Raw genomic sequence first — 14,456 nt, forward strand, 5'->3', positions numbered from 1 at the left:
GACTGAATGGGTTACTTTGGTTCCGATCACATTAGAAAGGAATGTCAAGTCTTTGTAGGATGATATATATTTTGATGTGACTTTTTAGTATATATTGCAGATCCAAGAGGAAAGATCTTGAGACTGAAAAGAGAACTCAAGTGGAATAATACACAAAACCCAACCTGTTGATTTCTTTGTGCTACCTCCTATTTACAATTTCTAACTTGAATTGTAATTAGATCTGAGAGGGAGCAGGATGTGTGCAGACAAATCTAGTCCCCTAGTTCAAGTTTAAATCTGTTATTTTGAGTGTAGAACAACTATGTACGTTACAGAGTCAAAAGACTTCAGCAGGAGAAATGGGACCTTAGAACAACCATCTGTTCTGTGGCTAAAGAATGAAATAAAGCAGTGTCCCCAAGCCTTGAGCCTGGGTCTGTCATGTTTCAAGCAAATGTCCACTTGAAATTATTTCCATGCAGTATATGTGATACTTTTTACATTTTTTCCTTCCTACAGAAAGAGTATTGAGATGTTTCTGTTGTTAGAATCAGAGTAGTTTGCTGAAGTTTTCAACACTGAGTGAATCTGTGTTGAATACTGTAACTTTTCCACATGTTGTTTTAATGATGTGAAATGCCTAGTGGCTTTGCTTTACTTTTTAGCTTGTAATGACCAGCCTGCAGTCCATTCTAGAAAACGTGGATACACCAGAGTTACTGTGCAAATGTGTCAAGTGCATCCTTTTGGTGTCCCGATGCTACCCACACATTTTCAGCACCAATTTTAGGGTAAGCTTATTTTGTCCTCTAGGTTTTCTTTCTTGCATAGAAATGTTGGTGCATCAAGTTGGGTAACTAACCCTTTTTCAAAATTGCTTTCCAGGACACAGTGGACATCCTGGTTGGGTGGCATATAGATCACACTCAGAAACCTTCATTGACACAGCAGGTATCTGGTAAGTTTGGCCAAAGAGTCACTAGTAGTCTGCTCTGGCTTGCAGGTGATGGGGCTTACTTGCACAAGTCTGGCCCTACTGACGTGAAAGTTGACCTAAAGACAAAATGAGTTTCTGGCTACATAACAAGAACTTTGTTCCTAATCTTTTAGTAAATTTGCATTTGTCATTTTGTGCTATATCTGGAAAAATGATGTGCCTTATTCAGGCTTCATTTGAACAATAATTGTTTTGTGTAATTTTAAAACAATTTTTACTAAGTTCAGATCTTAATATATTCTCTGTGAAAGTATACATATTCTTCTGCATAATTCTAGAAAATCTTTGTGGTAAAGATAATGTACTGGCATGTAAGAAAATGGGAGACTTCTTCCTATAGCTATAGCAGTTGTCCTGAAGGTATTCACAGCAGGTCTGTTATGTTTCCAGTATCATAGTTCTAGATTCTGCACTTAATGTTTAACTGCTGTGGGGCAGGACTGAACTGTAAAATGAATTGTCAGAGGGACAAAAGAAGGAAGTACGATTTATATTTATTTCAGAAATTATTCATGCTAAAACTTTCATGCAGGTGACCTTCTCTTACCTTAGCAACTTTTACCTCAGCAATATGCAACTAAAATTTAATTTTCATATGTTACCTTGTTCCCCTGTTTTAATTGCCCTGGTATTTTTATACAGGATGGCTGCAGAGTTTGGAGCCCTTTTGGGTGGCGGATCTTACTTTTTCTACCACTCTCTTGGGTCAGTTTTTAGAAGATATGGAAGCTTATGCTGAGGTAAGCAAGACTTCATGGTATATACCAGAATGAACTCTTGTGGATTTCTTAATAAATCCACAGCTGTGATCATTATGGATGTATTACATTTGTAGAAAGTAAAATTATATGGTTTTCCTGGGGAAAGAGGGTCAAATTACAGGGTATACTTAAGGCACATACAATAACAATTCTATACAAATCCTCACAATTTAAATAGTATCATAGCTAGGCTTTCAACCATTGTTGATTGAGAATATCATATTATAATAAAAATAAAAACAATTAACCAAACAGGAATGCCTTCATTTTTAAAAAGCTGCAGTGAAGAAATTTCATGGTCTTCCCTTGGTATTTTCTCTAATTGTCCAACTTCAGAGTTCTTCTGAAGTAGTGACTATTGAGGGGAGAGGGATTCTTAATGCTTCTGTAGATTAATGGTACATCTGTCTTAAAATAAAGTAACGGATTATATTGTTCAGGAAGTAATGCAGCAGAAACTGATGGAAAACTAAAGTATTTACATTTCATGTTTTTTGTTTTGACTTTGTAATCTTTGCTTAGTTAACAGGGTGTAGAGTTTATCTGACTGTCATTAAAGGGAGAGCTTTGTTTTTTGGGGAAGGGTGTTGTCTTTTTCTTAAGGTATATGTGCTCATGTATATATGCTTATAACTAGATTATACTATATTATATATGTTAACATGCAGATCCTGTAGGTGAAATTGTGCTTCCAGCATGACCAATTTCACTCAAAGCAGAATAAATAGTTGGATTTTATTAGTGTATTTATATGTACACCAAGGCTTCTGATGGTGCAGCTTTAAGAGTTAGAATTCACAGACCTCTTTGGTAGTGTCAAGCCACTGGACCTGTGCTGCTGTGGCTGTAGACACACTGCTGGAAGTGATTAGTCAGTAAGTTGCTGCTTATCAGCTTGTCTGCTGAGCTGGACAACATGTGTATTCTTAGTCACGGAAGAGTTTTAAGATAACATGTGTGAACTTAAATCATGGAGGAGGTGGTTCCAGCTAGTGTGTTTTTTGTCTCGCAGTGGGTTAGACCAAGGCTATATCTATACTAATGAGATCAGCACTTCTGGGAATGTTCCCAGGCACTGATGCCAGCTGGCATGAAGTAGCTTGCTAGTAAACTCATGCTCTCCAAATCAAGGTGGATGCATGTAAACAGTGTGATGGGAATGACCACTTGAACATCCTGACTCTGATCTGTGGATGGGAATTGTTTGGGAGAGTGGTGGAAATGCGCAGACAACTGTTGTAACAGTGCAGGAATATGGATGATCATGTTCCAGCGGCCAGGAACATCACAGGCCTCTGCTTTAATTTGCAAGATACAGTCGGAGTACTCTGTTTCAGCAGCTAAACTGAGGAGAGTATCATCTTATTACTGCTCTGTGACTTGCTCATTGTCACTGTACGCCTATATCCCATCTTCGTATGTATGTGAAGTTGGATAAATATATCTATAATTGGATAGTATCTGTTCTGAATATAGATGAAGTATTTTCAATATTGTATTTTCATCTTTTATGCGTGTATTATTACTGTTAATGATATGTACTGATATATAAAAATTCTGTGCTGTAGGACCTCAGTCATGTGGCTTCTGGGGAATCAGTAGATGAAGATATTCCTCCTCCCTCAGTATCACTACCTAAACTGGCTGCACTTCTTCGGGTTTTCAGTACTGTGGTGAGGAGTATTGGGGAACGCTTCAGCCCGATTAGAGGACCACCAATTACGGAAGCATATGTAACTGATGTAAGAATTTGAGTTTTTCTTTTTGTTTTTCTTTGGTGACACGATTTATCATCATACAATGATGTTACTCACTGAGTTTATTTAGATTTTATGATTGTATTAATATGTATACGCTCAGTTTTGATCAAATGTATTTTCTTGAAGAAATATGCTACAAGAATTTTAGTAAATATTAAGGTATAGGTTGTGATAGTGACACATGGGAATCATATGTAGCAGAAACTTTTTTTTAGGCATTTTAACTTTATGCAGCTGGGTTTATGCTTGTATTATCTATCTTTAACCATAACGTTGCATTTATTCAGATTGCTATGATGCTATAAAAACTGAATTTAAATTGAGTTTGATTTTTAAAAATGTAGGTTTTCTTATCCATGATGTTTTTGCATCTGTCGAATCTGCTAGCAAAGGCCTCTTGTTCTAAAGTATAATATAGGATGGTGTAAACTCAGAATAAATATTACATAGTACCCTAAGTATCTGCTATCCTTCTATAACAGGAACTGTAGAGGGTGTCAATGATTGTAAAACAAACAAACAAAAAAAGATAAAAATACCTTTAGTCAAAATCTTATTGTTGCTGCATGTGCTGTACAACTGGAATTTATGCACTTGCAGAGCTATGTGAGGGACAAAACTTCTCAGATAAATAAGTGTATGGATTTCCCAATTAAAGCCAAGACAGTTATGTAACCTGTGTCTTAATCTGCAGAGCACTCTTGTGACAAAAGCTCAAGAAAAGAAAGCTAGTCTGTCTTTTACAAGAGGAGTTCTGTTGACATCAGTTGGAACTGAACAGATTTCTGAATAATGAATTTAGGTTTTCTAGGTCTCTGCAGGTCTTTGAGTAGGAAGCTAGGCAGTTGAAGGTTTGTTTTTGCTTATACTTCTGAAGTGTAATGCCATGATGTGCTTTATTCAGAATATTCTACTGATAGAATTTACCAAGCTGCGGAGTTGATGATGGGACAGGATATCAAAAGGATGTCAATATAATTAAATAGCATGCAGTACTTGTCTCTTTTTAATGGAGTTTAATTTAGGTATGTTTTTAATTTTCTAGGTTCTGTACAGAGTAATGAGATGTGTGACTGCTGCAAACCAAGTATTCTTTTCTGAAGCCGTACTTACAGCTGCCAATGAGTGTGTTGGTGTTTTACTTGGCAGCCTAGATCCAAGTATGACCATACACTGTGACATGGTCATCACATATGGATTAGATCAAATGGAAAATTGTCAGACTTGTGGCACTGATTATATCATTTCAGTCCTGAATCTGTTGACACTGGTTTGTACATACTTTTTATTGTGGTTTTTGCATTGGAAAATACTGTTTTCTAAGCAACCTGGGTTTTTTTTTGTGTGTGTGTATATTAGGTAAACATCTAAAACTCTTCTCCATTACAAGCAAGAAATTCCTCTTCTAAATGCTTGTATACTTTTCTGTAAAGCTTGTGCTGATAGGTTATGCATTCATGCTGATAGTTTATGCATTTGGCTTACTGATAAAGTGGCATTTTGGTTTAGCCTGAATGCTTATGTGTTTTTTGGTTTGTTTGGTTTTTTGGTTTCATTTTTTTTTTTCCTGCCTGTCTGGCTTGACTGGACAGTGCTGTTCCCTGGCTTCTGCAGTTGATAACACCACCTGATGAATTTCAGAATCTTAGTACTTAACATATTCTATTTATCTACTTATGCCATGACCTAGGAAATAAAAATTCTTCAAAACATAGCTCTTAATGTGTAGGCCACAAACTCTTAAACCCACATGGATCTAAATTAATCATGCAACTTTCTCTCTCAGCTCCTGAAGATAACTAATTCTCTGTGAATTTGGGAAAGCAAATACAAAATACTTGCATTGTTGGGAAGCTGTTTTTTCTAGATACAGTATATAGAAGCTAGAAGAACAGTATTTTAATTAATCTTTAATAATCTATTCTGATAAAAATATTTACCTGAATTTATTTTTATAATTTTGTGTTTTATCCCCAGATTGTTGAACAAATAAATACAAAGCTACCATCATCATTTGTAGAGAAATTATTTATACCAGAGTCTAAACTACTTGTTCTTCGTTATCATAAGGAGAAAGAGGTAAGAGTGACTTGTACAGATGTATCACAACAGCCTTCATGCATTTCCTAGAATGTATGTATTAAGCTGTAAAACTTTGTTCATCTTAAATAATGTTTTTTAATCTAACTATATATCCGTGAAACTTCTGGAAAGGCAGATGTAGCTAGTTCTTGGTTTTGTCATTTAGATTTGAGAAGGGATTTGCTAAGTTGGTCATCACACCAGATAGAGAAGTCCTTAGTTGAAGTGGCTTTGATACTCAGCATGTTATGTGGATGATCCAGAAAGTAATTAATAAATTCTGTAAATAAACAGTACTTGATTACAGAAAAATGAAGATAGGTATGTGTATTGGTCTATGCTATTCATAAATAAAGAAGCATAGTTTTAAATTCTATGTTGGAGACTAATATATTTTATGATTTCATGCTAATCAATTACTGTAATTATTTTGTATTCTCAAGGTTGTTGCAGCAGCCCATGCTGTATACCAAGCTGTGTTGAGCCTGAAGAACATTCCTGTTTTGGAGACTGCTTACAGGTTGATTCTAGGAGAAATGACTTGTGCTCTAAACAGTCTTCTCTATAGTTTACATCTTCCTGAGGCCTGTTCTGAAATCCAGCATGACTCTTTCAAGAAGCATATATTGAATGTGGATAATGCAAAGTTCGTTGTTATATTTGACCTCAGTGCTCTGAGTACTATTGGAAATGCTAAAAATTCATTAATTGGGGTGAGTAAAAACTACAGATAGAAGTTTGTGCAATAAGTTTAAAACCACTTTTTTACTTAAGATACACCATAATGTATTTCACCAGCAGTGCACACATGTATAATTGAAATGATCATTTTTGTTTCTTAATTTATGCTATAGAAAAACTTCCAGTATTAAAATTTAGGGGAAACAGAATGGATGGACTGTATCTCTGGTGCATAATAAAAAGCAGGTTTTAGGGAAGACCATCTTATCAGGGTTGTTCATGGATTGATTTTAAGATGGTCATAGTAATTGTTTCTGAAAATCAAGACAGATAACACCTGCTTTTAGTGTGTCCTCTTTTCACATCAGCTGTGTGAAAACATTTGTTCCAGCTCTTTCCAAGTAAAAACATAAATTGCTTTTAACAGGTTATTTAAAAAGGGAAAAGAAAATAGTTGCAATTAAGGTCGGCAAATTAATAGAGTTATTTCCCTCGGGAAGAATCAAAACACAGTAATTAATGGTATGGAAACTACATTTTAAAATAGTTCATATTTATTGTGTTTCTTTGCTTATGTTGCAATTATTTTATAGATGTGGGCCCTTTCACCGACTGTGTTTGCACTACTGAGTAAAAATCTGATGATTGTTCATGGTGACATAGCAGTTCATTTCCCTGCTGTCCAGTATGCAGTACTCTATACACTCTATTCACACTGTTCCAGGTATGAAGATTAGTAATTCATCAGTATTTTAAGAGCACTAGGATGGACTGATCTGAATAGAATGTGTTATTGGAGGGATGAATTTAAATAGGCTATTACAATTACACATTTGCCCAAACTTCCTTAATCAGTTTTTACTTTCATTAATTGCAGGGAGTCTGTATCTCAGCCAAGAAAGCATATCCTGGCTTAAAATTTGGCATTTTATTCAAAGGCAGATTAGAAGTCCTGTGTGTGAATAGAGATAACTAAGGGAGAACTCTACTGAAAGTAAATAAGGAAATATTATTTACTGTTTTGCTTAATGTGAGATCTAGGCAAGGTAATGATATGTAAGCAACAGATTTAAACACATTTTGGACCTTATTGCTACAAAATGTTGTCAAAGTAAGGGAATATACTAGTTCAGCTGTTACTCTGTACATTTCTTGGTGTTGGTGATTTTTCACTGAGCATTTGATACCAACCACAGTTGAAAACAGGTTACTGGGCTGCATGGACTGATGTAAAATTGTAGCTTTGTTCTTTTAGGCCAGGGTTCAAAATCTGATATAATGTGGTTGCTGTGTGGGCATACATTAAATTTTGCTGCTGGGTTTTTTGGTTGGTGTTTGTTTTGGGAGTTTTATTGTTGTTGCAGTTTCCCCCCCCCCTCCTGTATACATTAAGGAAGTATCCCTAATCTTGGGGTGATTTTATATTTTATGTTTTTCCCTGCCTTTTTAGGCATGACCATTTCATATCCAGTAGCCTCAGTTCTTCCTCTCCCTCACTGTTTGATGGAGCAGTTATAAGTACTGTAACCACAGCAACAAAAAAACATTTCTCAATCATACTAAACCTTTTGGGACTACTGCTTAAGAAGGATAACCTTACTCAAGATACCAGGTAACTAACATTTTCTTATAAATCAGGGGACTTTCTTTGTTTCCAGTAGAATGCCTTAATTCAGAAACCAGGATATTTTTCATCTGTAAAACTTGGGGTAAATGTAACCAGTCAAATTTTTTTTTTTTTGAAACAGTAATAATGAAATAGCTGTGGATAAAGTAGTTGCTCGTTTTTATTCATGAAAGCTAGAAAAATTGAAACCCTCATAAGAGCTATACAGTAAAAGTAGAGCTATCAAAATTTACTGAAAAAAGTTTTTGCTCACTGAATGTACCCTTTTCCAATATTTAAAATCCTGTATTACCAAAGCACTGTGAAAGCCAGAGACATTTTTAATGTTATGAAAACTTTTGTTTAAAAAATAAGAGTTGTGGTATAATAATTATCTGTAATGTGAAATAGTTCAAGTTATATTGAAATATATTTTTCTGTAACTGTATAGAGTGACTAATTTTTTTGTTTTTTGAAGGAAACTGCTTATGACATGGGCTTTGGAAGTGGCTATTCTGATGAAAAAATCAGAAACATATGCACCATTATTTTCACTCCCATCTTTTCATAAGTTTTGTAAAGGACTTTTAGCAAACAGTAAGATATCACGTATTTTTACTTATTAACTGTCTTTTATGTGGCATACTTAAGTACACAAGTGACCTTGTCATATACCAGTGATAGCTCTAACTGTACTTGTTGTTTCATTTACTTTTAGAGGTGCTTCCAGTTCGTTTTGTGCAAAAACTTACACTCTCCTCAACTCTTCTCAAATGGATCCCTACCTATTACTTGTGCAAACAATTAATTCTCTTAAAATAATTTGTGCTTGTGAAATTGATTTACCAAAAATGTCAGTGATGTGCCAGATCTTACTTGTAAAATTGCATTTCATTTTATCAAAGTGGAACCATTCCATAATGTGATGTATTGTTGTGGATTTCAAAACCTGGAAGTAGAAATATGGGAGCCAGTGCTTTTAGTAGCATAATACTAGCAAAATCAGTAGCTTACCAAAGCCAGGAGTTACTAAATTTACCTTAGATTTTTCTTATTGAAATATATTGTGTATAGTGCTGACGTATGGAGAACATAGAAGGATTAATCTGTCAGCTGTCAGAAAAGGCCCATAAGTAACACTTAGCACAAGTGACACTGTTACTAAGCATTTGTTACAGTAAAGCCAGTCAATGAAATCAAAAGAAAATTATTGCTTAAAGCCTGTGTTTCCTTCTACAAGATTTGCTGTGAAAAGTCTTTAGATGTTCTACCACAACCGGAGTAATGCAGAAGTTACCTAGTTGTAGCAAGAATAACTTTTTTTTTTCTTTTCAACTCCTTAATTCAGCCCTTTTGGAAGATGTGAACGTTTGTCTTCAAGCATGTAGTAGCCTCCATGCCCTGTCTTCCTCCCTCCCAGATGACCTTTTACAAAGGTACTTGCACAGAATTCTGTCTATTATTTGAACTTTGCTGTTAATGGAAATGTTACCACCTTTTTCTCCTTTTTGGTGATGCAGGTGTGTTGATGTGTGTCGTGTTCAACTAGTACATAGCGGTGCTCGTGTAAGACAAACTTTTGGAAAACTTCTGAAGTCAATTCCTTTAGATGTCGTGTTGAGGTAAATTGTTCAGATTAACTTCAATATAGAAAATTATTTAGTTTCTTCAGTGACTTTTATCTGAGAAATAATGCCAGTTGAATATCATCTTACTGTCTTAATTTAAAACGAAAAATCACGAACTGTCTTGCTATCTCTTCTACTTTGTTACAGTTTAGGAACAGTAGGTAGTACACAAGGTAACTAACAAATTTGTTAAACTGTACAGCACTTCTTGCAGAAAATATGAATACTTGTAAGGTCCATGTTATCTAAGCTTCAGCAACATTATGTCCTGCAATTTGTCTCAAAGACCTGAACTCTTAAAGCACTTTGTCTTAATACTGAAGAGTATACTTATTTCCAGACATTGCATATATATGTGTGTGTTTTAACTTTTTTGTGCAACTTTTTTGAAGTACATTATAGCATGGATTGTTTTGTTCTTCCTCCCCACCCCCTTTTTCCACAGTAATCGTACCCACACAGAAATACAAGAAATATCTTTGGCTATAAGAAGTCATATGAGCAAAGCTCCAAGTAATACATTCCACCCTCAGGATTTCTCTGATGTCATTAGTTTTATTTTGTATGGAAACTCTCACCGAACTGGGTAAGAATTTCTCTTAAAACTGAAACCCATGGATATTGTATTTATAGTAAACAATTCCAAGCTATATTTAGTTTAAAATTTTAAGTGTCTTTACAAATTACATTGCTTTACTTTCAATCATATTTTTTTTTACACTTACCTTTAAGTATTTATAAATATCTTAAAATACACACCTTTTTGCATATTTGTATACATACAGTGCTGCCTGGAAATAATCCTATGAGAGATTTGAGAGCAATAGGGAGCTGAAGTGTGTGCAGTATAAACTTGTTACCATGTGAATTTGTGTTAATGTACTGATTTTTTTTTTCAGGAAGGATAATTGGTTGGAAAGACTATTCTATAGCTGTCAAAGACTAGATAAGAGAGATCAACCGACCATCCCTCGTAATCTGTTGAAGACTGATGCTGTTCTTTGGCAATGGGCTGTTTGGGAAGCAGCTCAATTTACTGTTCTTTCAAAGCTACGAACTCCTCTAGGTAGAGCCCAAGATACCTTTCAAACAATTGAAGGTAATGTAAAAAATATAGTTTATTTTCGTGGGGGTTTTTTGGTAAGATTGTGCAGCTGAAGACTTCATGTTCAAGGGAAGAAGCACCATGGCTTTATTTTTCAGTGATTATAGATTTTAGCATGGGTTTGACACATCAAGAAATGCTATGGCAGAAGAGCAGTTATGTAATAATTATTAACTTTTGAGAGATTTTACTTTAGCATTGCTATACCTTGACACGTTTAAATAAAATACTGCCTCAGAAGTTTTTTTTTTTTTTTTTTCCCCATGTTTTGGTAATGTGTAGGTATTATTAGGAGTCTTGCAGCCCATACATTAAATCCTGACCAAGATGTTAGCCAGTGGACTACTGCAGACAATGATGAAGGACACAGTAGCAACCAGCTTAGGCTTGTTCTCCTTCTACAGTATCTGGAGAACTTGGAGAAATTGATGTACAATGCTTATGAAGGATGTGCCAATGCCCTTACCTCTCCACCTAAGGTTTGTCTGTCTTAGAGTGCTGATGTTATTTGAAACAGTTTTTTGAATGAACAGTGTTTTCAGGGTTGTTCAGGTCTTACCCATGGAACTTCAGAAGAACTTCTTAAAGTTTGAGGCTCTGAATTTGTATGGCTTTGAGTTTGGCTTATTTCTAGAGAACATGTGAAAAGAGGATTTATTTCTGGAGTACCAGCTTGTATAGTGATACAAATCAAGCAAGTCTGTAGTACTTCTGATTTGTAGCAGTCACTTATTGTCAGCAGTCTTGTTACTTTATAACACAATTATTTGAGGCTTCAAGTGGCTTTTTGAGGAATATAATAATTATTTATAAACAATGTACCCTTTCATGTAGTTCTAACTGCAAAATATCCTTCACTGTTGAAATAAACTGTTTAATTACCAGACTTTGACATGACAGTACTATATAATTTATAGTCAGTTCACTTCAAGATTTTTAGCTTGCTAGTATGTGTGGCCAGTTGCATGCTATGCATGATTTCAGAACATCTGCATTAATAAAATTGCAGATGCAGAATTTTAGCTGTTTCTTGTTCTCTCAATTGAAAACTCAACTGAAGAAAACAAACCTGTCCTGACTTTGATTGTTATAAATACTAAATACTTAATGTAACTATTCTGATTCATACAGAAGAACGGTATTGTAAAACTTACCTTTTCTGTCTTTGAAGGTTATCAGGACATTCTTCTATACTAATCGTCAGACATGCCAAGATTGGCTAACACGGATCAGACTTTCCATCATGAGAGTTGGATTGCTGGCTGGCCAGCCTGCTGTGACAGTCAGGCATGGTTTTGATTTACTCACAGAGATGAAAACTAATAATAGTATCTCTCAGGTACTCTCTCTTCAAACTCTGTAGACTACTGCAAAAATATTCACATGATATTCTAAAAAACCTAAAGTAAGGCAATCAGTAGTTATTGAACAAACTGGTCTGTAAAAGATTGTGTTATTTAAAGCCACATTTTAAACTCATAATTCTGTATTGACAGACTTTTGTGGTTAAGTAATACTGTGGTTGGAGATTCGGATGTACTGTATACATGTCGCCAAATATTGTACATAAATGAATGCTATGGTTTGTTCACAGTTTGAATTTTTATTTTTTTTTTAAGTGGAAGGTTCTGCTTAAACCTTATCAAAGCTCTGTTGTATCAGTGTGAGGCCTTCCTGAGCTGCTTGTAGTGTAGTGTCTTTGCTTACCTGTGGGTATGAGCAGGAGGGGGAGGTGTTGTAAGGGTATCCTTCCTCTACAAGTAACTGGCAGATAGTGCAGGGGTGGGACGAGTGGATAAAGTGGTTAAGTGGATAAAGTGGTTAAGCCTTCTTAGAAAGGTTGAATAGTTTCTTCAGTACATGATTTGTTTAAATATTTTGACAAAGGAGGTTTGAAATGTATTTACTACTTCCTGTTTCGTTATGAATTCTCATATAGCTATAGACCATCTCATATAGATTGCTAACTTGACATTCAGGCTGTGGATTCACAGCACATACTCTTCCCTTAGCTCCCCTGCTTTTCCAAAAGCAGCATAACGGATGGCTATGCAGAGCACTTCACTTGGAGGTGCATATAATGGAATATTGCTTTACCATTTCCAAGTATTTAACCATGTATATAGCTGTTATTTTGAGACTTGTTAAATAAAGCTTTTGGTTTGGTTTTAGGGAAATGAATTGGAAGTAACAATTATGATGCTGGTGGAAGCATTATGTGAGCTTCACTGTCCTGAAGCTATTCAGGGTATCGCTGTCTGGTCTTCTGCTGTTGTTGGGAAGAGTCTTGCCTGGATCAATTCTGTAGCTCAACAAGCAGAAGGGCGGTAAGTTTTCTTGGATAACTGGACATTACAAACATGGACATTTTTTCCTTCTTATACATAGTTGTTCTGAATCTTTTAAATTGTGGTGTGAGCCAGGGCTACTGATCTAATTTCCATGTTAATTAAAGTAATTGTGTCTTTCAGAGATACCTAATGCATCAAGCATTTTTAGATGCTTTTAGTTTTAACTAAATTGCCAGAATTTGAATGTAAATGGTGATCCTAAGCTGTTTTTCCTTAGTTTTTTTTGTACACAGCGATATTATTTTTATTTTCATACACAGCGATATTATTTTCATACTGTATTTAATTTTCCTTTGCAAAATATTATTAATGTAAATATTTTCTAATGAAGTTTCTGACCAACGGCGTGATCTGATTACCTGCCACGGTTTGCCAAGAGAGGGACTCCGAGGGAGATGCTTTGCAGTTTTAGTTCAGCTTTGAAAAAGTGGCTTCTACGTCTATTGAAGTAGAATCTTTGACTGCAGATACAAATAAGTGGGTCAATGTTCCAGATAGGGTATGCCTTCATTTTGGTGTTTTCATCTCCTTAAAGGAATGCATCCTTTCTTCTCTATGAAATGAAAAAGGGGCACCTTTTATTATTTACCTGCCATGTAAAAATCCCCGAACAAAAAAATGATGTTTTATCTTTATATACCTTTTTTTTTCCCATTTTTGTAAGATACCTTAAAATAATGCGCAGCTTTGTAATATGTGAGAAGTTTCCGAGAAGTGTCAAGTTTAAGGTGTGAATTGTTGCCCTAGACCCAGTTTTACAGTCTTCTATTAAATGATATGTAGTTAATCAGTATTCAGCTTTACTCATTCAGGTAAAAAGTGTTGACAGACAAATATAAAACTTAGTTATCTTCTTCAGTCTGTACTTAGTTTGAAGTTGGCATTAAAACCTGAATGGGAGGAAAAGCTTTTATACTTGGTATAACCTGGAAATTCAGACAGTAAACTTGTATGCTGTGTTAATCCCTTTCTTTTGCTGAAGGTGACATGTGAACTTTTAAAGTATTGTGGTAAAGAAATGTTTAAAATATAGTCTATTTACCTAAAAAGAAAACTGGTTCTGTAAGATGCTGACTAAAATATTAAACTATTTAAGGTTTGAAAAAGCAACTGCGGAATACCAGGAGCACCTGTGTTCCATGATAGGAGTGGATTGCTGTATAACAGGCTTTGACAAAACTGTTCTGAAGTTGGCCAATTCAAACAGTGTGAATAATGCCAGCCCAAAGCATTCCTTAAATGGTCAGTATTGTTTTCTTTTTTACAGAAATACAATTTTGTAACTGTATATACATAAAATTAGAACATTCAATGATATAGCCGTTGTAATGATAGTGTCTGATTCTTAAATTTGAAAACCTGTTTCTGTCTGCAGTTAAACTGAACTGCTTAATGCCATTGAAACCAATATTATTTGTAGATATGAGGGTTTGCAGTACTGAGGTCTACCCGAATGAAACTAAAAATAATAGGTAAAATATTCTGTAATTCACTACTTTAATT

General features: G+C 35.0%; 1 protein-coding gene across 1 annotated transcript in view; it reads left to right on the forward strand.

Moving 5' to 3' along the window:
* Positions 1–14,456, forward strand: part of SMG1 (SMG1 nonsense mediated mRNA decay associated PI3K related kinase) — a 70,180-nt gene that overhangs the window by 23,931 nt on the left and 31,793 nt on the right. The window contains exons 7-24 of the mRNA XM_032983572.2: positions 648–773; positions 868–940; positions 1,622–1,719; positions 3,309–3,482; positions 4,546–4,770; positions 5,478–5,579; positions 6,026–6,295; positions 6,857–6,987; positions 7,714–7,875; positions 8,348–8,466; positions 9,218–9,305; positions 9,390–9,491; positions 9,943–10,083; positions 10,397–10,596; positions 10,885–11,081; positions 11,774–11,941; positions 12,775–12,929; positions 14,050–14,195. Coding sequence (XP_032839463.2) covers positions 648–773; positions 868–940; positions 1,622–1,719; positions 3,309–3,482; positions 4,546–4,770; positions 5,478–5,579; positions 6,026–6,295; positions 6,857–6,987; positions 7,714–7,875; positions 8,348–8,466; positions 9,218–9,305; positions 9,390–9,491; positions 9,943–10,083; positions 10,397–10,596; positions 10,885–11,081; positions 11,774–11,941; positions 12,775–12,929; positions 14,050–14,195 — 2,677 coding nt within the window. The remainder of the gene's footprint in view (positions 1–647; positions 774–867; positions 941–1,621; positions 1,720–3,308; positions 3,483–4,545; positions 4,771–5,477; positions 5,580–6,025; positions 6,296–6,856; positions 6,988–7,713; positions 7,876–8,347; positions 8,467–9,217; positions 9,306–9,389; positions 9,492–9,942; positions 10,084–10,396; positions 10,597–10,884; positions 11,082–11,773; positions 11,942–12,774; positions 12,930–14,049; positions 14,196–14,456) is intronic.

The sequence above is a fragment of the Tyto alba genome, unplaced genomic scaffold (assembly GCF_018691265.1).
Source record: "Tyto alba isolate M040663 unplaced genomic scaffold, T.alba_DEE_v4.0 Super-Scaffold_28, whole genome shotgun sequence".
NCBI lineage: Eukaryota > Metazoa > Chordata > Aves > Strigiformes > Tytonidae > Tyto > Tyto alba.